Below are 21,510 nucleotides of genomic sequence, written 5' to 3'. Positions count from 1 at the left end.
AGAACGCAGAAAGGCTGTGTGAATTTTGTCAGACCATCGGGTTAAGAATCACAAGAATATTTTTCCCCCTTAAAGACATACACAAAGCAACATGATGTCTGGTACGAAAAACCAGATTGATCACCTCAATAGATTGATTTGATTGATTGTTGTTTAACGTCCCTCTCGAGAATTTTCCCACTCATATGGAGACGCCACCACTTGCCGGCGGAGAGATGCAAATTTTGTCCTATAATCGGCACTCAGGGTTATTGAACAGGGAGGGATCTTTTTTGTGCCAGCATCTACTGCGACTCGGGACCTCGGTTTATACGGTCTCATCCGAAGGACCGGTCTCCACGTCCCACAGTGGGATTCGAACCCGCGACGTAAGGATTACAAGTCTTTACTCAACGACTCTAGAGCAGACGCTCTTACCACTGCGCCACGCGAGGACCCTTCTCAATAAATGGAAATCAGTTCTATACAAGTTATAGGAGGTCCAGAGGGAAGCGGATGCCAACAGCGACTACTACCTGGTGAAAACCCGAATCAGGCTACGCCTCGGCACACATAAGGATGAGAGCAACTTGAAACTAAGACTTGATGTAGAGCGCCTAAAAAAGTAAAAACAAAGTTCAATAACAGCTTGAGGAAGAAATTAGAAGAATACATGGAAAGGATCCACTACCTGTTGGTGTAGCAGAAAATTGCATATGTGAATTTAGCAGACGAGGTACTTGGCTTCAGGAAAGGTAAAACAAGCCTTGGATCAGTAAAAATACCTGGACGTTAATAGATGAAAGAAAAGACAAAAACAAGAACAGAAAACACAAGATCAGAAAGAGTCGACGTCAAGACTAGATTGAAGGAAAAATACAGATAGAAAGACAAAGCGGTCAAGAAAAGTCCGAGAGAGGACAAGTGAAGATGGATGGCAGAGAAAGCTTAGTGAATACAGAAAGCATTCGAAAACGGTAGACAGAAGGAATCGTACAACATAGTAAAACAGCTGACAATATATACAGAAGTAATACATGTAGAGACAACACAGCGGTGAAGATCAAAGATGGAGAGCTGCTGAAAAGAAGAAGCAAGATTGCAAGATGGAAGGATCATTTTGAGGAAGTGCTCAACAGGGACACTTTGAAAGTCACCATTACAAGATACACAGGATGAGGTAGAAGAGCTAGACATCTCAGTTGAGCCACCTATCACACAGGAAACAAGGGCTGCACTAAAGACGCTTCGGAATGGGAAGGTCCCTTGTACAGATCAAATAACAGCAGAAATGCTAAAGGCAGACCTGAATCATACTAGTCAGGACCTGAAGTTTACCTTTGACCAAATATAGAAGGAGAAGATGCCCAAAGATTGAACCAAAGGACTAATCTGCAAAAATCCCAAGAGAGACAGCTTACAGGACTACAACTGGAGGGGGTGACATTGCTGCCCCTAGCCAGCAAAGCACTAAGCAGAATCCTCATTAACAGAATACAGGCTGGAGTTGACCAAACTCTTAGGAAAAAGCAGGCAGGGTTCCAGAAAGGGAGAGGGACTGTGAATCAGATATTTATCCCCAGGAACATCTTGGAGCAAGTCAACGAGTGAAATGCTACCGCGTACATCTATTTTGTGGACTTTCGACTCGGTGCAATGAGACAGTCTTTAGGTCATCATAGAGAAATACATGCATGTATGTAATAACAAAAAAACTGAATAGGATGGTCAAGCCCTTTATGACGATTTTAGTGCTACTAGTATGTTACTGATGACAACAAGACAATAAACCATGGGACTTCACCACTATGCTTGAAGACATTGACTTCGCGGAAGACATTGCCCTACTGTCATCAGCAATGATCCATTTTTAGTCCAAGACAACAAAACTAGAAGAAAACTCAGCAAAAGTTGGGACCAAAAAGTGCAAAGTGATGAAGATAAACAGCAAAAGTGAAGCCAGCCTGAAAGTCGGAGACAGTGAAGTCAGCGAGGTGGACACCTCTTCTTACATCGGGGCTAATGTTACCAAGAATGGGGGAGGTACTGCTGGTGCATCCTTCAGGAGGATAGCCAACATCTGGAACACAACAGACTTTAGTAGAAAGATAAGTTTCATTCTTCAAGAGCTTGGTCGTCTCCCTATTGTTATACGGATGTGAGACTTGAAAGCTTACCAGGACAGAGGAAAAGAAAGATGAAATCTTTCAGACCAAGTGCCTCAGAAGGATTCTTATGATCAGATGGCAACAGCATGTCTCTAACAAGACAGTTCGGGAGATGGCAGAAGTAGAAAGCATCATTGGCAACTTGAGGAGGAGGAGTTGAGAAATGATCCAACAGATGTGTTTTGACCCACGGGTTGACACCTAAGGGGAGAAGGAAGCGAACCCGCTCAAGACAACACGAGGAAGGATAGTGGAGGTAGAGCGAAATAATGTAGGCTGGAACTCTTGGAACACGACACGCCATACAGCCTTAGACTTCTCCAATGGAAGAAAGATGTGCAGGCATTGTGTGCCTACTGGTACAGAGAGAATTAAAGGTTAAGGTAAAGGTTAAACTCTAAGGTCAATGTCAAGAGGTCAAATTTGTGGTATTCTTAGAAAGGTCGTCAAGAATACACTTGTGGAATATGAAATTCATAGTCCCAACCACTAAAAAATTTCGGACAAGGTAAAAGTTCTGCGGACAGAAAGAAAGAAAGACGGTCGGGTCAAAAACTATATACCCCCAAACCTTCGATTACAGGAGCTAAAATATGAATATTTTTCTTCCAAATATTTTATATTTTCGGTTTCTGTTTGTTTATTTTTTTTTGGGGGGGGGGGGTTCCTTAGTGTTTGAATGATATTATCAATGTCAATGTAAAAATCTGTGATATGTGAACCCTCCTTGCGCACGCAAAGTATGCACTTGTGTTTGGTTTAATTTATTTTGATTTTTTAAAACTATTTTTGTCATTGTTTATCATGTGTGAATAAGGAGGCCATATTAACCAATTAAACTTTCACACATTATAGCATCTTAGTCAGATGTGGCCTTACCATACTTGCGTTTTCCTTTTTTAGCTTTGAAGATTTAATTACCAATTCTGTAATTGACATGTTTTTACAATACTGCATGGGATAAAGTGCATATTTTTTAATAAAGGCATATTTAACATTATAATATGACACTAGAGCGGAAATTAAAAATCATTTGTTTGAAAAGAAATTTGATCTTCATTATTTCTCTGTCTACAATACTGAAATGTAATTTTATTTTAAAAAAAAAACATTGAAAACTTTGAGACAAAATACGCCTCAAAAGAACCTCCCCCATGTTGGATCATGAAGACTTTAAATAAGAGCCGAAAAACTACTTCTTAAAACTTAATTGTGGACTCCGTTTGCAATACACAGGTATGAATTTCATGCTTTTAAAAAATTCTCTCTAAATTTTTTTTCAAACTATCAATTGCGTTTATATCAGACAGTAGATTTTTCACAGGATTTTAGTAGAGTTAGGCAATACCTATACATTTAAGTCGCTTTGTATTCGAGTGTTGAAAATGTCCTCGTTTTTTTTCTTTCTTTAAAATTTTCAAATTGGTCATTATATAACTGTTTTGAATATATCAGAAGTATGTATGATGTGCAGGAAATTAAGAAGATTGAAAAAAAATTAAGCAATGATTTACATGCATATCATTTAGTAACTGTTAAAAACTGTCTAATCCGACACCTTTGTAATCTGTTTCACTGTGTATTCCACCTGTAATTTTCATTCCCATTTTACTGTGTCATTTTTATACACCGTGCAATCCGAGATTCTGTCTATTCCGTACAAAACTTATCTCCTAATGCATGTCGGATTAGACAGGTTTCACTGTATTTACAAATTTGTTTCGAAACAACAGCAATGAAATTAAATTATGTAAAATATTACTTGCTTGATTTTAAGAATGTTGCCAACGACCATTAAAAGAATCCACTTTAACGATTCCCTTCTTTGGCTTTTCTGGATACCCTGTATCACGTTGTTTGCTACTGTATACGCTAAGAACTTAAACAAGACAACCGTATCCAGAAGAAACGACATGCTACCTTCTGCTTCTAGTGCCATTTGGGGAATTCCAAATATCCCAGTAGAGAAAAATGACGACACCAATAACACCGAAAATCATCAAAGCAATGACCTTGTAGAGGAAAATCATTACACTGATGAAATTTTAAAGGAAAATGTCGAAACCACAAGTACTTTAGAGGAATCTCAGTCCATGAGAAGCAGTTTAGAGGAACATCGAGATACCAACATTACTGTAGGGGAAAATCAAGTCATCAACACTACTGTACAGGAAAATCAAGAGATCAACAATGTTGTAGATGAATATCAATTCATCAACACTACTGTAGAGGAAAATCAAGTCACCAACAATACTGTAGAGAAAAATAAAGTCATCAATACTACTGTAGAGGAAAATCAAGGCATCAACACTACTGAAGAGGAAAATCGATTCATCAACACTACTATAGATGAAAATCGATTCATCAACACTTCTGTAGAGGAAAATCAATTCATCAACACTTCTGTAGAGGAAAATCAAGTCATCAACACTACTGTAGAGGACAATCAAGTCATCAACACTACTGTAGAGGAAAATCCGGACACCAACACTACTGTAGAGGAAAATCAATTCATCAACACTACTGTAGAGGACAATCAAGTCATCAACCATACTGTAGAGGAAAATCAATTCATCAACACAACTGTTGAGGAAAATCAATTCATCAACGCTACTGTAGAGGTCAATCAAGACATCAACGCTACTGTAGAGGACAATCAAGTCATCAACACTACTGTAGAGGAAAATCAAGTCATCAACACTACTGTAGAGGAAAATCAAATCATCAACACTACTGTAGAGGAAAATCCGGACACCAACACTACTGTTGAGGAAAATCAATTCATCAACACTACTGTAGAGGACAATCAAGTCATCAACACTACTGTAGAGGACAACCAAGTCATCAACGCTACTGTAGAGGACAATCAAGTCATCAACACTACTGTAGAGGAAAATCAATTCAACAACACTTCTGTAGAGGAAAACCAATTCATGAACACTACTGTAGAGGACAATCAAGCCATCAACACTACTGTAGAGGACAATCAAGTCATCAACACTACTGTAGAGGAAAATCAAGTCATCAACACTGCTGTAGAGGAAAATCAAATCATCAACACTACTGTAGTGGTCAATCAAGACATCAACACTATTGTAGAGGAAAATCAAGACAACACTACTGTAGAGGAAAATCAAGACATCAACACTACTGTACAGGGCAATCAAGTCATCAACACTACTGTAGAGGAAAAGCAAGACAACACTACTGTAGAGGAAAATCAAGACAACACTACTGTAGAGGAAAGTCAATTCATTAATGCTACTGTAGAGGAAAATCAAGTCATCAACACTACTATAGAGGAAAATCAATTCATCAACACTACTGTAGAGGAAAATCAATTCATCAACACTACTGCAGAGGACAATCAAGTCATCAACACTACTGTAGAGGAAAATCAAATCATCAACACTACTGTAGTGGTCAATCAAGACATCAACACTACTGTACAGGACAATCAAGTCATCAACACTACTGTAGAGGAAAATCAAGTCATCAACACTACTGTAAAGGAAAATCAAATCATCAACACTACTGTAGAGGAAAATCCGGACACCAACACTACTGTTGAGGAAAATCAATTCATGAACACTACTGTAGAGGACAATCAAGTCATCAACACTACCGTAGAGGACAATCAAGTCATCAACGCTACTGTAGAGGACAATCAAGTCATCAACACTACTGTAGAGGAAAATCAATTCTTCAATGCCATTGTAGAGGTAAATCAAATCATCAACATTACTGTAGAGGAAAATCCGGACACCAACACTACTGTTGAGGAAAATCAATTCATCAACACTACTGTAGAGGACAATCAAGTCATCAACACTACTGTAGAGGACAATCAAGTCATCAACGCTACTGTAGAGGACAATCAAGTCATCAACACTACTGTAGAGGAAAATCAATTCAACAACACTTCTGTAGAGGAAAACCAATTCATGAACACTACTGTAGAGGACAATCAAGCCATCAACACTATTGTAGAGGACAATCAAGTCATCAACACTACTGTAGAGGAAAATCTGGACACCAACACTACTGTAGAGGAAAATCAATTCATCAACACTACTGTAGAGGACAATCAAGTCATCAACCATACTGTAGAGGAAAATCAATTCATCAACACAACTGTTGAGGAAAATCAATTCATCAACGCTACTGTAGAGGTCAATCAAGACATCAACGCTACTGTAGAGGACAATCAAGTCATCAACACTACTGTAGAGGAAAATCAAGTCATCAACACTACTGTAGAGGAAAATCAAATCATCAACACTACTGTAGAGGAAAATCCGGACACCAACACTACTGTTGAGGAAAATCAATTCATCAACACTACTGTAGAGGACAATCAAGTCATCAACACTACTGTAGAGGACAATCAAGTCATCAACGCTACTGTAGAGGACAATCAAGTCATCAACACTACTGTAGAGGAAAATCAATTCAACAACACTTCTGTAGAGGAAAACCAATTCATGAACACTACTGTAGAGGACAATCAAGCCATCAACACTACTGTAGAGGACAATCAAGTCATCAACACTACTGTAGAGGAAAATCAAGTCATCAACACTGCTGTAGAGGAAAATCAAATCATCAACACTACTGTAGTGGTCAATCAAGACATCAACACTATTGTAGAGGAAAATCAAGACAACACTACTGTAGAGGAAAATCAAGACATCAACACTACTGTACAGGGCAATCAAGTCATCAACACTACTGTAGAGGAAAAGCAAGACAACACTACTGTAGAGGAAAATCAAGACAACACTACTGTAGAGGAAAGTCAATTCATTAATGCTACTGTAGAGGAAAATCAAGTCATCAACACTACTATAGAGGAAAATCAATTCATCAACACTACTGTAGAGGAAAATCAATTCATCAACACTACTGCAGAGGACAATCAAGTCATCAACACTACTGTAGAGGAAAATCAAATCATCAACACTACTGTAGTGGTCAATCAAGACATCAACACTACTGTACAGGACAATCAAGTCATCAACACTACTGTAGAGGAAAATCAAGTCATCAACACTACTGTAAAGGAAAATCAAATCATCAACACTACTGTAGAGGAAAATCCGGACACCAACACTACTGTTGAGGAAAATCAATTCATGAACACTACTGTAGAGGACAATCAAGTCATCAACACTACTGTAGAGGACAATCAAGTCATCAACGCTACTGTAGAGGACAATCAAGTCATCAACACTACTGTAGAGGAAAATCAATTCTTCAATGCCATTGTAGAGGTAAATCAAATCATCAACATTACTGTAGAGGAAAATCCGGACACCAACACTACTGTTGAGGAAAATCAATTCATCAACACTACTGTAGAGGACAATCAAGTCATCAACACTACTGTAGAGGACAATCAAGTCATCAACGCTACTGTAGAGGACAATCAAGTCATCAACACTACTGTAGAGGAAAATCAATTCAACAACACTTCTGTAGAGGAAAACCAATTCATGAACACTACTGTAGAGGACAATCAAGCCATCAACACTATTGTAGAGGACAATCAAGTCATCAACACTACTGTAGAGGAAAATCAAGTCATCAACACTGCTGTAGAGGAAAATCAAATCATCAACACTACTGTAGTGGTCAATCAAGACATCAACACTATTGTAGAGGAAAATCAAGACAACACTACTGTAGAGGAAAATCAAGACATCAACACTATTGTACAGGGCAATCAAGTCATCAACACTACTGTAGAGGAAAAGCAAGACAACACTACTGTAGAGGAAAATCAAGACAACACTACTGTAGAGGAAAGTCAATTCATTAATGCTACTGTAGAGGAAAATCAAGTCATCAACACTACTATAGAGGAAAATCAATTCATCAACACTACTGTAGAGGAAAATCAATTCATCAACACTACTGCAGAGGACAATCAAGTCATCAACACTACTGTAGAGGAAAATCAAATCATCAACACTACTGTAGTGGTCAATCAAGACATCAACACTACTGTAGAGGACAATCAAATCATCAACACTACTGTAGAGGACAATCAAGTCATCAACACTACTGTACAGGACAATCAAGTCATCAACACTACTGTAGAGGAAAATCAATTCAACAACACTTCTGTAGAGGAAAACCAATTCATGAACACTACTGTAGAGGACAATCAAGCCATCAACACTACTGCAGAGGACAATCAAGTCATCAACACTACTGTAGAGGAAAATCAAGTCATCAACACTACTGTAGAGGTAAATCAAATCATCAACACTACTGTAGTGGTCAATCAAGACATCAACACTATTGTAGAGGAAAATCAAGACAACACTACTGTAGAGGAAAATCAAGACAACACTACTGTACAGGGCAATCAAGTCATCAACACTACTGTAGAGGAAAATCAAGACAACACTACTGTAGAGGAAAATCAAGACAACACTACTGTAGAGGAAAGTCAATTCATTAATGCTACTGTAGAGGAAAATCAAGTCATCAACACTACTATAGAGGAAAATCAATTCATCAACACTACTATAGAGGAAAATCAAGTCATCAACACTACTGTAGAGGACAATCAAGTCATCAACACTACTGTAGAGGAAAATCCGGACACCAACACTACTGTTGAGGAAAATCAATTCATCAACACTACTATAGAGGAAAATCAAGTCATCAACACTACTGTAGAGGAAAATCAATTCATCAACACTACTGCAGAGGACAATCAAGTCATCAACACTACTGTAGAGGAAAATCAAATCATCAACACTACTGTAGTGGTCAATCAATACATCAACACTACTGTACAGGACAATCAAGTCATCAACACTACTGTAGAGGACAATCAAGTCATCAACACTACTGTACAGGACAATCAAGTCATCAACACTACTGTAGAGGAAAATCAAGACACCAACACTACTGTAGAGGAAAATCAAGACATCAGTGACAATGTAGCCGACAATCAGAAATCTAGGCATTCTAGAGGTCTCAATTGTTCTATTGTAAATCATTTAAATATCATTTTTACACTTGGTAGGAAAATGCCTTTTTATATCGAGGTAAGTGCTATCGTAATCACTTCTGTTGGAATGGTTGGGAACGTGGCCACCATACTTATTATTATTGTTTATATAAATCTTAGAAAACCATATTTCCTGGCCATTCTCAGCCTTGCAATAGCAGATGTGTTTGCACTCATTCAACTTTGCGCTATACTCTTTTATGAATTTGAAATATTTGTGTATTTACAGTGCATAAAACCAAGTTTTGTTATGATCATTGCGTTAATGATATCTATAGAGATGAATGCTATTCTTAACGTTCTTCTCATTGCCATCGTTAAGTTTCTTCTATTAGTCTATCCCATTAAAAGCATGTCATATCTGACCAATCAAAAAATCATAATATTTTGTCCAATCGCAATGCTTGTAAGTTTTGGCTATGGTCTGGTTATTGCATATAGCATGATGTACATGTCCTTTGATTCTGATGGCGTATTAGGACAACTCCCAGGTCAAGTTTTCGTAACTGTTCTACCCTCTCTCTTCATTATTGTAATGCACATTATCAAAGTTGTCAAAGTGAGACAATCTAGAGCTCTCAAAAAAGAAGTAAAAACAATGAATACTGTTGTGGTGTATATTCTTGCAATCTTTCTGATTTATAACCTTTTGAAGATTGTTAATCCTTTGGTAATGGCTCTCACAAGGAGTGTCTTGATTTCTAAGATTTTGGGCATGACAATTGGAATTGCTTCCATATTACACCATGCTGCAAATCCTTTCATTTATTTGGCCTATACTCCTCTTGTCCAACAACCCTGGCAACGATTTCTACAGAGATTTAAAAGCCATGAATAGTGTACCAATTTTTAAAAAAAATATCATAAGTGAATGTCTTCTTTCTACTGACCTTTACCCCTTAGATAATAGTTCAAGTGATAGAGAGAATTTGTACATTTTAGGTCACCTGAGTAAACTTAGGTGACATATTGTATGTATTTTCGTTCGTTGTCGTGCAAGGTCCGTGGAGCGTTAATATTTGAACATTTTCAGCTACTTCTCTGCAATTGCTCAACTAATTTTGTCTCAAAGCATCTGTGGGTGAAAAGAAACAAAAATTGTATATTTTATGGTCCCTGATCTACCTCAGAGTATTAAGTAACCAATAAGTATTAAGTAACCAAAGTAAGCATGCTTAGGGTATAATCATGATAAACAATGTTGCCTCTTTAAAAATTGTGAATTTTATTGCTTTTGGTTTAAAACACGAACCAAATTCATTTGCAGGAAAGTTGTTACATGTTACTCAGGTGACCTATAAGGCCGATGGGCCTCTTGTTATGTAAATAATTTATAAGTATGGTAATTGTACAATTTTGAAGAAAGAAATCTGTGGATTCAACATAAACTTTTAATTTGATAAATCGATGATGATAAATAGTTGTTTCTCTGACAGCAGAGTTGAACTACATAGCTTATCAATAGGTTGAATGAAGAAACGTTTTTAAAAGTTGAGACGGAATTTCAGATGAAATATAGTTGTAAGAAGAAGGAAAAATCATTTAGATGATCAAAGGTATTCAGTTAAGGTTTTGCATATTAACTTTCTAATTTTATTACCAGAATTATTTAAAGAATTAAGATACATTTTTGTGGGTTTACAGAACATGAGGATCGGATCCGGAGTACCTTAAGCTTACATTATTTTCTCAATACATGTATACTGTATTTTCCCTTCAGATAGTGTTCTTGGCGTATCTTTTAATGTAGTTTTATATATTGTAAAAAGTATTTGTAAACGGATCATCTCATCTCATTTTGACTTATTCTGAATCTAATCACAGTTTTTCAATTTCTTTATTCATTTATATATAGATGTGACATAATATGAATATTTTTCAATGGATTCCTATGGAATGTATATTTTTCTTTGAATAATAATAAAACAAAGGGTTTATAGTGCATATTTAATTAAGTAATATTGATAAGAGATGTACATTGCTGTAAATTAACATTTAATCACACATGAGAAATATTTGCGATTTTCGTGACCCTTTTTCCTCGAGAATATGTACTGGACTACTGGTGTTTAGAACGTTACTTGATAATTGTGTGCAATAAATGAGGTACACTTGTCCAATAAATTATTTCACTGTAATTCTTGAGTTTCTTTCTAAATCATGAGTCATATTTAGTGACTTAACTCAGGGACGTAGCAACGGGGGGGGGGGGGGGGGGGCAGGTTATAGTAAAGTAAAGTAATATGAGGGAAATATAGTGTTGTAAGCTGAAAAATTGGATATTGAAATAGGATTTTCAACTTTGGGCAATTTTCCTTTTTTTTTTTTTTTTTTTTTTTTATTTATTTATTTATTTATTTTTTTTTTTGCTTGTCAACTTTTTTAGGTAAGTAAAAAAAAATTTCCTGTGGCTGCCCCCCCCCCCCCCTTTCAAAATCGATGCTACGTGCCTGTAACTTACATGTCAATAGCTGTCCTATAAATTCGGATCCTTTCAACTTTTTTAATCAGTTAGCGAGACTCCATGGGGGGACCATCAGACTTGTGCTTATCCTTTTACTTTTTACTATGAATAACTGATTCTCAAAGATTCAGAGAGATCTTTGCAATTAGAAAGTTACCATCGATAAAATTTGATCAATTAAATTAAGTTTTTGGACTCTTTTTTAAAACATAATAATTTTCATATATTTACTCGAACATCGCTAACCGAGTAACCCAGACAAGAAAGGCTACTGGAATCCTATTTAATCGAGGTAAAACGCTGAATGTGGCAATTTTTTACTTTCCCGGATATGTTATTCATATTATGTAAATATTTTTGTATGATAACCAACAATATGATTGCCCATGTATAACAATCATATATTTTTATCTATTTATTTTGCCAACAGTGGGCACGTCAAGATGCTCTTTCTGGCTGTGTCATTATCAGTCGCATAATCTCGGGTCTTTCCGTCATAGGTCGGAAAAACAACGCTAGTCAGAAAGGCCCGAGAATTTGCGATTGGTGTCATTATATGTGTCCCCTTCTCTATGTCACCTTAATATGGGTCACAGATATATATCAAATATTTATATATAATCATGGTACGTGTTATCATGGATAAGTTAACTTGATAATTCACGTTCTAGTTACTTTACTCCAATTCGTCGTGCGACAATTGAACTTCGAGCGAAATCGAACCACAATAGATCCAAAGGGTCAAGTTTGGGCTATACTAATATACAGTGTGTAGGTTGTACAGGTAGTTGACGAAAACTTTGAATTTTATAATAACGAAGTTCAAGGCCTTTTCTCAGATTATACACTTTTATGAAATTAAAATCTGGAATTTTACAACTTTCAATGAAAGAAAAATGAAGAAATCTAAGAAACATTTCAATTCATTAACCTGAACTCCCCTTCTCTGGCCTTTTGATGGAAGATAGAACATTCACAATGTAACCTTCAAATGTGAATACATGCAAACCACGTTTCTACACAAGTTTTAAGAAACCTATATTTGTTTATAATCTAGTAAAACACAATGATAAAGACGTGCATTATTCTTGGTATTCTATCATTTTCCCTCGCTGATAATGTGAAATTCAAGGACTGTGGTAGGTGCAATTTCTTTTATTCTAAACTGAAATCGTTTCTTTCAATTTTGGGCTTTGCAATGCAATTTGCTTTCAATGTTTGAATTTTGTTCCTCAAATAATTGATTAATTAAAATTGAAAAAATATATTTATATTAAAGGGATATATCATTTATTTCCAAGTGAGGCACCCGAATTTCGATTTCCAGGAGTGGGGAAGTTGTGATTTTTTATGATTGCTAGAATCAAAAAATATATTTGCTTTATATGAACAAAATAAAGTTTAAATAAATCATGTTTCTAACAACTGCTTACAGGTTCCGTCTCGGGGAAGATAGAAAGCGTTGACGTTAAGCCATGTCCGTCAGAACCTTGTCAACTGAAGAAAAACTCCAACGTCACAATATCCCTCGACTTTACGCCGAGTAAGTACCCAAGGCCGTCGGATAGAGGCAGGGTGCTCTGAGGAACAATTACAACTCCCTACCCACCCTTTCCAGAAACTTGGTTACGACCTTGGAATGTTTATGCATACACTTTTGATATAAAATCTAGAAAATAAAAACCAATTAAACTAAAAACGGAAGATTTTATATCTTCCATTTTTTATCTCCTTGAATATTATTATGTGGATATAAAGTTTTGAATAAAGTTTATTTCATTGTCAATTCAAAGTTATATTTGATGCGTGCGTTAGGAGAACTGGGCATAAATTTAATTTTTGAAATTACTTTTACTTTCTTCTTCAGGTGCCAATTCGGCCACTTTCAAGACAGTTGTCCATGGAATAATTGGAGGGGTACCTGTCCCATTCCCAACCTCTAACGGGGCAGTCAACCCCCCTGTTCCCGTCCAACCAAACCAAAAAGTTACCTACACAAACTCCATCTTTGTTGAACCAGCTTATCCTAAGGTAATCAATACTTTTTAATACAATTTTTTTTTTATAAAAAGCCGCCAATCACATACCAGATATTACATGATTCTAAAAATAGTAAGGAAGTATGAAGATAACGAACAGTCATCAACCCCAAACGTCCGTTCAGTTTGAGAACAGAGCAAACACGGACCTCTAAATAAAAATCAGAGTATGGATCAGGTGTCATGGAGGAGTAAGCACCCTCTATCGATATTTAGAATAGAATAGAGAAAATAGAACCAAATTGAGAATTTTTAACGAAGGAATAAACATAACACTTAATTTAGCATTTGTTTGTTTGTTTGTTAAACGTCCCTTTGGAGAATTTTTCACTCATATCAAGAAGCCATCTTTTGGTGATGGAGTGCTACAAATTTATTACTACTGTATACTCGACACTCCTTTCCATTGAGCTGTGAGGAAGCTTTTTTCTCGTGCCAGCGCGCACCTACTATGACACGGGGCCTTGGTTATACGGTCTCATCCGAAGGACCGGTCTCCACGTCCCGCGACGTAAGGATCAACTTCTTACTGTGCGACGCTAGAAAAACGCTCTTACTAGATAACCCCTATGCCTCGAGGACGAATAAACGAAATTTTATTTTAATAAGGAAAATAAAAATCAATGACTGTTCAAATATACTTCTTTTTAATGAGATACTTTTTTTAATAAACAGATATCACTCCTTGTAAAATGGGAAATTCAAGACGCTTCAGGAAAGGATTTTGTGTGCTTTGTCGTTCCTGCGATGATAGTCGGATAAACCAATATAAAGAATACAGATAAAAATGCGTTTTTGAGTATTGTGATTTATAATTTAATAATAAAATTATTATGTTTTTTTTCTAAGAAGAATTGTGTTATTGATTTATATGGATACAAACTGGTAATCTTTAGCAAGGAAGAAAAACAGGGTTATTCCCCCTTTTGTTACTACTATATGTAGTTCATTACGCCAAAAGGAAACCAGAGGAGGAAGAAAGCAGACATTTATTTGCATTATACATAATTATTCAACTTGTTTCCATTACCTTAGGTGGAAAAGATGCCTTTTTCGTTGTTTTTGAAACAATCCCTTCTTTTTCTCCTCAGTTTGGAACATCTGAAACCTTGATATTCTTTACGATTAATGAATATTTAACTAGTATGTACTCTACAGAGCCTGTACTAACATTAGATCTCCAGGGTCATGAAATGCAAGTTTTGGAAAAAGCACTCTTGTTCGTCATAATCGTGCACACTTAGTTTGTTTGCTTTATAATCAGGAGCAGGGAAAGTGATTCTCAAAGAATTGATACATTTATACAATGTAATGAATAGAGCCCTACCCTAACACCTGAAACTCAGACTCAATGGCTATGAATTTCGCAATTTTGGAAAGACCCCCTTGCAAGTTATCATAGCCATGCAATACGTTTGTATGTAGAATATGAATTAAGGTCAGAGAGGAAGATTATTTTAAGAATTTAATATGTATTTTTTCATTATGAGCAATAAGAGTCCCATCAAGACCCCCCCCCCCCCTCCGATTCGGAGACCATGACATTCACACAGTTTTTGGAAGAAGCGCCGTTGCGTATCGTTATAAATACTTCATTTGTTCATCCATGACCATAGGAAAACGCATTTTAGAGCCTCCATAACAGCAGAATCCCTGATTCCAGGGACAAGGCCATACATTTCACAATTTTTAAGAGGCAACCTTGCACATCATAACCATGTGCTGAATTTATGAATTTTTACTATACATATATGTATTGTCAATAGAATCCCAAATTAAGAATTCAGAACCCATGACCCAGGGACCATAAATTTTACAACTTAGAGGGCTTTTATAAAATACTTATTACAATCATTTTACATATACACTGCTGGTAAAGTGCGAATCGAGAAAATCTTGGTTTCGGACACCAGCTACTATTGGCACCTGTGAATTATCTAGTTAAATGCATATTTTTTTATATAACACAATAAAAATCACTTTATAGAAAGCAAATTTATTAAATAGTTAAGCAGTTGGATTGCTTTTATACCCGAAGAGGGTTCAATATCGAAAAATTACATGTAAATGGCTGTTTACATAGTGTTTTTCACGTACTCGCATTCGAATCTACAGAACTAATTGGACAGCTAAGTGGATAAATTTAACTTTAATTCAACGTTATTTAATGCCCTGAACACTAAAAATGTGCTTTTAATGAATTATTTCCATGGAATTCGCTAATAACAAGCAAATTCATTATGTAGGTGCTACAACTGGTTTCTGTAAAATTTTGACACTGGCGACTTTTGATTTGTGTAAATGCGACGACTGGTTTACGTCTCTGAGACTATTGGCTTATGTTACTTAACTTGAATAATATGAAATTATTCAAACTTGCATGAAAAGAATGCTAGTTTTTGTAGTTTATAATCATTCTTGATCTTTTCTTGAAGCAATACAAAATGTTCCATCAATTCTTCTTACGGATATTGTGTTTTTGGTTATATTCTTTTGTTTAAAACTTTTTAAATAGAGTGATATGGTATAGATGAGCAAGACGATTACAGCACATAATTTAAAACTGCACCAGGTATACATATAAGAATGTCGTGATCAAGCGATCAAACTTTTTAAAGCAATAAACGAATGCATAATGGTAATATTTATCCTTGCAATTTATAATTATTCAAAGCACGAGGTTAGCATCCTTAGAATTGTGTTGCGTGTAGTCTACTTTTATCCTATTACATCTCAGGCACGTAGTAGGCCAGTTGTGGTGAACTTTATTTCCTGAAAATAGTCTTTTGCTTTAGTTTTGATTCATGTTTATATTTTTTATGTATACATGCCCCCCCCCCCAAAAAAAATCTTTTTTGTAACCGTAAGGTACCTGCATTTCTGTAACTTACTGGTATAAGAAAAAAATAAGATAGACGACTGAAGCTCTACAGTGCCACCCAAACAAAAATCTGTTAAAAAATGCGCACAAAAACTGCGATTGGTACTGAATTAATTCCTTCAAATTCACACATTTGCACAAAAACTAAAAAAAAAATATCATGACCTCTAGACTTCTTCGCGAAGCGTGTTTCAATCGAAAGGATTTGTATCTTGTCATCTTAAAAATGACAGTAAAATGCGAAATTGGATGGTCTCATTTCATGGAGGGATATTTATAACAGTTATTTGTTGTTGAAATAGTAAGTGAAAATTGCAAAAGAATTCATTTGATACACCCATTTAGAAATATTTTGAGATTATGACAGTTTGAAACCGAGAAGCAGCGCACTTTATGCACAATAAAAATACTATTTTTTCGAGTTGGTCACACTGCAGCTCTCCCGTCTTCGGAGAGCTATAGTCCCGCAGCTCGCCGTAAGGTTGGCAAATCAAGCCGTTGTCATCTTCGCTGACCAAGGGTTTCTAATACGCTACTATTTGCAGTTTATGAGGAAAGTAACGTATCAGAAACCCTTTGCTAGCAAAGAAAGCGAAGAAATAGGACTGTTCTTCCTAGCTGCAGAACGGTAGCGTTATGGTTTTATATTTGTCTTTATAGTCAAAGATGAAAACATGAAACCATAAGTTAACACTACAGTTCTGCAGCTTTGATCTTCCGAGATTTAACATTTTCTTTGTTGGCTTGTCAATCGCTTGCGACTCTCATCCTTCCTATATATACGTTGTACATTGATAAAAAATGTGACGGGTCTGCATGTTTAAAAAAGTAGACAGGTGTCTTCATGTTATTCAAATATGAGAATATTTTGTTGAGATATTAAAAGTTAATTATAGGAGTTACAAGTTAATTATAGGAAATTCTTAGTACCTGTCCATGTCATCTTTCTAAGTCAAAGGTTGAAAAACTATTCAGGGAGGGGATAAAAAATTTAAACACACTCACATGCATCAACGTCTATTCCCTTCAAATACATGTAAATCTCATTAAAGAGAGGTCAATCTTTTTTCCTTCGGGGTGGGTTGGGGGGATGGGTCCAAGGTCTTTTTCGTTTCTTCTGCGAGCATAGAAAGTTTGTAATTCTTAAAGTTCTAGATAGTCAATTAAAGATGACTTACAACATGAATATGGAATTATTTAAAATGAACTTTGGGATAGAACCTTAATGAACATTTACTCTAGTGACACATTTTAGTGAATCAAGTCCACGATTTTTAAGAATGATATGTAATATAAACTAACCAGAGTGAATTTTGCATTTTTAAATCCTTTATTTTTTTTTTCACATTATGGAACAAATTATATGGGGGGGGGGGGGGGTTACATGTGTATATGCAATACATTTTTAATATTCGATAGAAGCAACCAATCCTCGACTTGGAGAAATATGTTTTTGGGGTTTATTCAAAGACGTTGCACTCTCTGATGATGTGTTAATATTAAAATCTAAATGTATTTCACGGAAAACAATACATTTATGATACAGCAGTAAAACGTCGCACCTCATGAAACAGAACAGAAGCCAGACGTAGCAATTACAGGTGCCAAGAGTCGCACATACAGCAGCCATACTCGCGCTGTTATCAGAAAACTTTGTATTGCATCAAAATTTTTAATCTTGTAAAGCATTTAAGACATGGGGAATCATAAATGATTCATGCAGTATATACTCATATCAACTTTAACACAAATAATGTATTGTAAGTCTTGTTTAACACGTAAAAAGCAAATATGAATAGATCCAGAAAAATACATGGAACGGGTGTAATCTAAAGCAGTTAAGGGATTGCTCCTTATATGTATTCAACCAACAAGGAATTCTAATGCATAAAACCATACTGAACATTAATAATTACGTCTTAATCAAATGTTCTATCATTTCTGATCGTTTAGTTGACATAAACTGCCTCATTGATGTAAACCAATAGTAGCTGGTGTCCGAAACCAAGATTTTCTCGATTCGCACTTTACCAGCAGTGATATATAACAGTATAATTGCTTGGTGTCCAGGAGTAAAAAGATTTTTAGAGGTCGCATTTATATGGATACATGTAGTTTTAGTCATTTCCCTCGGGCACCAAAGGGGCCATGAATTCACAGGTTTTTGGTTGAGATCGGTTAAGTAGTTCAAGAGAAGAAGCTGAAAAAGTTCATATGTTAAGGCACAAATCAAAATGAACGATGACGGACAAAAACAGATATCAATAGGTCAACTAAGTGACACAGGTGACCTAATAAATTGGAGGGGAAAAAAGTTCCTTTAAAATGTGTAAAAATTCAAGCAATTGCAATTCTATAATTGAAGATCTTTAGAAATATCAATTACTTGCGATTTTAATAAATGTGCAAAGATTTTATATTAAATAAAACTGAATACACTTTTGTTATAAACAAGAACGTTTTATTATGTTTGTATGAAAGTGTATATATTTCTATATTCATTTAAACTTAACTGAAGCATATAGTTTAAGAAAATACGATTATGTTCAAGTATAAGAATGGCATTCTTTTGCTAGCAGTTTACGGATAAGTAAGGTGGCCAAATTCCCCGTGATCGATATATACATGTAATATATACGATCAAATCTTATTGTGTATAAAAATATTTAACATTTATATATTTTTTACTGAACTGAATGTTTGTATGAAAATAATAAAACCTCAAAAATTAATTGAAATTATAGTTTTCTACATTGTATCAGCGATATTTTAAGATGACATCTACATTTAGGATAGATAAAGAAACTTCAAAGCAGATGCACTGTTTACATTTACGAGTCACTTTGATTTTATTTAGTCCTTGTTATGCAGTACTTTGATGTGTCAAACTGACCAATAACTTGCAGAGTGTCGCGTGTTACTTTGACCTCTTCTCTCGCCATATCGCCTGAATCGGGAGAAATCGAACGATCACTTGTGAGGTCAAAATCTAATACAATACACTTATATATAAAGTAAGTTTTCAATAAATATCAGTATGATCATTCACTGCTATAAAATACTGTGACGGTTAAAAATCAATATAGTTGTAAATCCCTATAAGAATGGACCAAGTTTCCAGATTAGTGATTTTAGTTGTTGCGGTGGCTTTTGCTACAGCTGACGTCATCACTTTCAAAGATTGTGGTGAGTTGACTTAAGTAGTGAATTTGAACAACACTTTGAACATAAAATATAAAGTTTTGTGTCAGCAAAAGTACACTTTTTTACTCTTATTGTTCAATAACTAACTATATGTAAGATATTAAACTGATTTTCAAAAAAGTTATTACACTGTACGCGGTAACGTGCTCTAAGAGTAACTTATTATTTCTGCTAAATTGAAAACATACTTAATCAGAATTTTGTGTTCAATATTGTAGGCTCTGTTACTGGAACAGTAAACCAAGTAGACATGACCCCGTGTCCGTCAGAACCATGTCAACTGAAGAAGGGAGATAATGCTACAATGAAAGTAGAATTCACGCCTAGTAAGTGGCAATTTCACTTTTCTTTGGGTCACAATTCCTGGAATTATTGCAGACCGTTCAATCTCAATAATTTTTATTTATTAATTCAGAGGTAAATTCTACAAAATACTCATCTGTACTCCATGGAATTATCGGTGGGATTCCTGTGCCATTTCCTCTTCCAAATGGAATCACTTCCGGTCCAATAATTTCAAACAATAAAATCGTCTATTCAAACTCCCTAATGGTTCTTCCATCGTATCCTAAGGTAAGTTGCCCTTTCGCAAACCTTTTTTCAGAAATGAGGAAAACTTACTATAAATTATTCTAAAAGGGCATTTTTGTATTGCAATTCTTTACCTCCTCGTGTAGATTGTCAGATGAATAAATAAAAAAAAGAGGCTACATTTTTGGCAGATAAATCTAGCAAAGATTCTTTTACTTTATTTTTTCACTGAATTGTTTTTGCTCAGGTCTCGCTGGTCGCCAAACTGGAAATCCAAGATGACAATGGCAAAGATCTTGTGTGTTTTGTGTGGCCAATCCAGATTGTGGATTAGAATTCTGGATCATCCAGTAAACACCAGCAATTCGACCATTCAGAGGGTCAAAGTTCGAGATAACGGACACTTTCTATTCCCGCATTGTAAATATATCATAAATAATTTATTTTCATCCCATCATTATACGTTTTTTGTGCTTAAAAATAAAAAAAAGCAACTGAAAAGTATTCTCTTGTAAATATATATAACACTGTAAGAAAGTCATGATTCTGAGTCCTGGGTTTGGTGAGGAATTGATTTACATTTATTGAGTAGTGTGTTCCTGATTTGTCAGGGATAAATCATTACAATGCAAAACAATGCAAAACAAGAACACCGCAAAACGGAACAGGCATATCTAAAATCAAAGCAGCATGATGAAAATTACGTCATTTCCGTTACGCACAGAAGGACAATCTAGCCCATCCACACATAAACACGCACATACAAGCTTAATTTATCCCCCTTCACTCCATTATTAGGAGCGCGGTACTCAGGCAATGAAATTTTACCAAGGCCATTGTGTACTCTCGGAGGAATCAAGAAAATACCGACAGGTGTATGAAGTGATGTGAAATGCTGTTAATTTTGAGCAAAGAGATTTGCTAGCAACTGATTTTTAAAATGGTCCTTCGTCATAGTCAAAGACCTTTAAAAAATGAAAAAGAGGATACGAAGTTTAGGAAATTCTAACCTAGCTTACCCTTGTTTATTTCGATGGGAACAAAGATTATTGTTGCAATTTACAGCTAAAGTGTTCAGTCATATACCAAAATGGGACAAATTAAACCACAGAATAAATTATTTATGTCTCTGATTAAATCAACGAAATGATTCAGAAGTTCCACCTAAGATATTTAAGATATCGTAATACGGTAATAGGATAGGATGTTGACCATCT

At 35.6% G+C, this 21,510-nt stretch overlaps 3 protein-coding genes across 3 annotated transcripts; all 3 read left to right on the top strand.

Moving 5' to 3' along the window:
* Positions 1-4,060: 4,060 nt before the first annotated feature.
* Positions 4,061-9,471, top strand: LOC134232777 (protein PFC0760c-like). Its single transcript, XM_062714754.1, has 2 exons — positions 4,061-9,137; positions 9,404-9,471. The coding sequence occupies exons 1-2, from the start codon at positions 4,061-4,063 to the stop codon at positions 9,469-9,471; spliced, it is 5,145 nt and encodes a 1,714-aa protein (XP_062570738.1).
* Positions 9,472-12,662: 3,191 nt separating this feature from the next.
* Positions 12,663-14,488, top strand: LOC134232776 (NPC intracellular cholesterol transporter 2-like). Its single transcript, XM_062714753.1, has 4 exons — positions 12,663-12,777; positions 13,074-13,181; positions 13,506-13,669; positions 14,353-14,488. The coding sequence occupies exons 1-4, from the start codon at positions 12,705-12,707 to the stop codon at positions 14,437-14,439; spliced, it is 432 nt and encodes a 143-aa protein (XP_062570737.1). The 5' UTR covers positions 12,663-12,704; the 3' UTR covers positions 14,440-14,488.
* Positions 14,489-19,620: 5,132 nt separating this feature from the next.
* LOC134232775 (NPC intracellular cholesterol transporter 2-like) lies at positions 19,621-20,776 on the top strand. The gene is made up of 4 exons (XM_062714752.1): positions 19,621-19,744; positions 19,981-20,088; positions 20,178-20,335; positions 20,541-20,776. Exons 1-4 carry the CDS (start codon positions 19,663-19,665, stop codon positions 20,625-20,627), a joined length of 435 nt encoding a protein of 144 aa, XP_062570736.1. The 5' UTR covers positions 19,621-19,662; the 3' UTR covers positions 20,628-20,776.
* Positions 20,777-21,510: the final 734 nt, after the last annotated feature.

The sequence above is a fragment of the Saccostrea cucullata genome, unplaced genomic scaffold (assembly GCF_032062105.1).
Source record: "Saccostrea cucullata isolate Sc308-1 unplaced genomic scaffold, CSIRO_AGI_Scuc_v1 ctg4149, whole genome shotgun sequence".
NCBI classification, from domain to species: domain Eukaryota; kingdom Metazoa; phylum Mollusca; class Bivalvia; order Ostreida; family Ostreidae; genus Saccostrea; species Saccostrea cuccullata.
Note: the sequence above shows the minus strand (reverse complement) of the source record. Positions and strands in the feature narration are given on the sequence as shown.

Excerpts from the sequence above, each read along its gene's own strand:
- LOC134232777 (XM_062714754.1), top strand. The coding sequence starts at position 4,061 with ATGCTACCTTCTGCTTCTAGTGCCATTTGGGGAATTCCAAATATCCCA. Across the intron at positions 9,138-9,403 it reads GAAATCTAGGCATTCTAGAG|TGCATAAAACCAAGTTTTGT; the intron begins GTCTCAATTGTT and ends GTGTATTTACAG.
- LOC134232775 (XM_062714752.1), top strand. The coding sequence starts at position 19,663 with ATGGACCAAGTTTCCAGATTAGTGATTTTAGTTGTTGCGGTGGCTTTT. Across the intron at positions 19,745-19,980 it reads CATCACTTTCAAAGATTGTG|GCTCTGTTACTGGAACAGTA; the intron begins GTGAGTTGACTT and ends TCAATATTGTAG. Across the intron at positions 20,089-20,177 it reads GAAAGTAGAATTCACGCCTA|AGGTAAATTCTACAAAATAC; the intron begins GTAAGTGGCAAT and ends TTATTAATTCAG.
- LOC134232776 (XM_062714753.1), top strand. The coding sequence starts at position 12,705 with ATGATAAAGACGTGCATTATTCTTGGTATTCTATCATTTTCCCTCGCT. Across the intron at positions 13,182-13,505 it reads ATCCCTCGACTTTACGCCGA|GTGCCAATTCGGCCACTTTC; the intron begins GTAAGTACCCAA and ends TTTCTTCTTCAG. Across the intron at positions 13,670-14,352 it reads TTGAACCAGCTTATCCTAAG|ATATCACTCCTTGTAAAATG; the intron begins GTAATCAATACT and ends TTTAATAAACAG.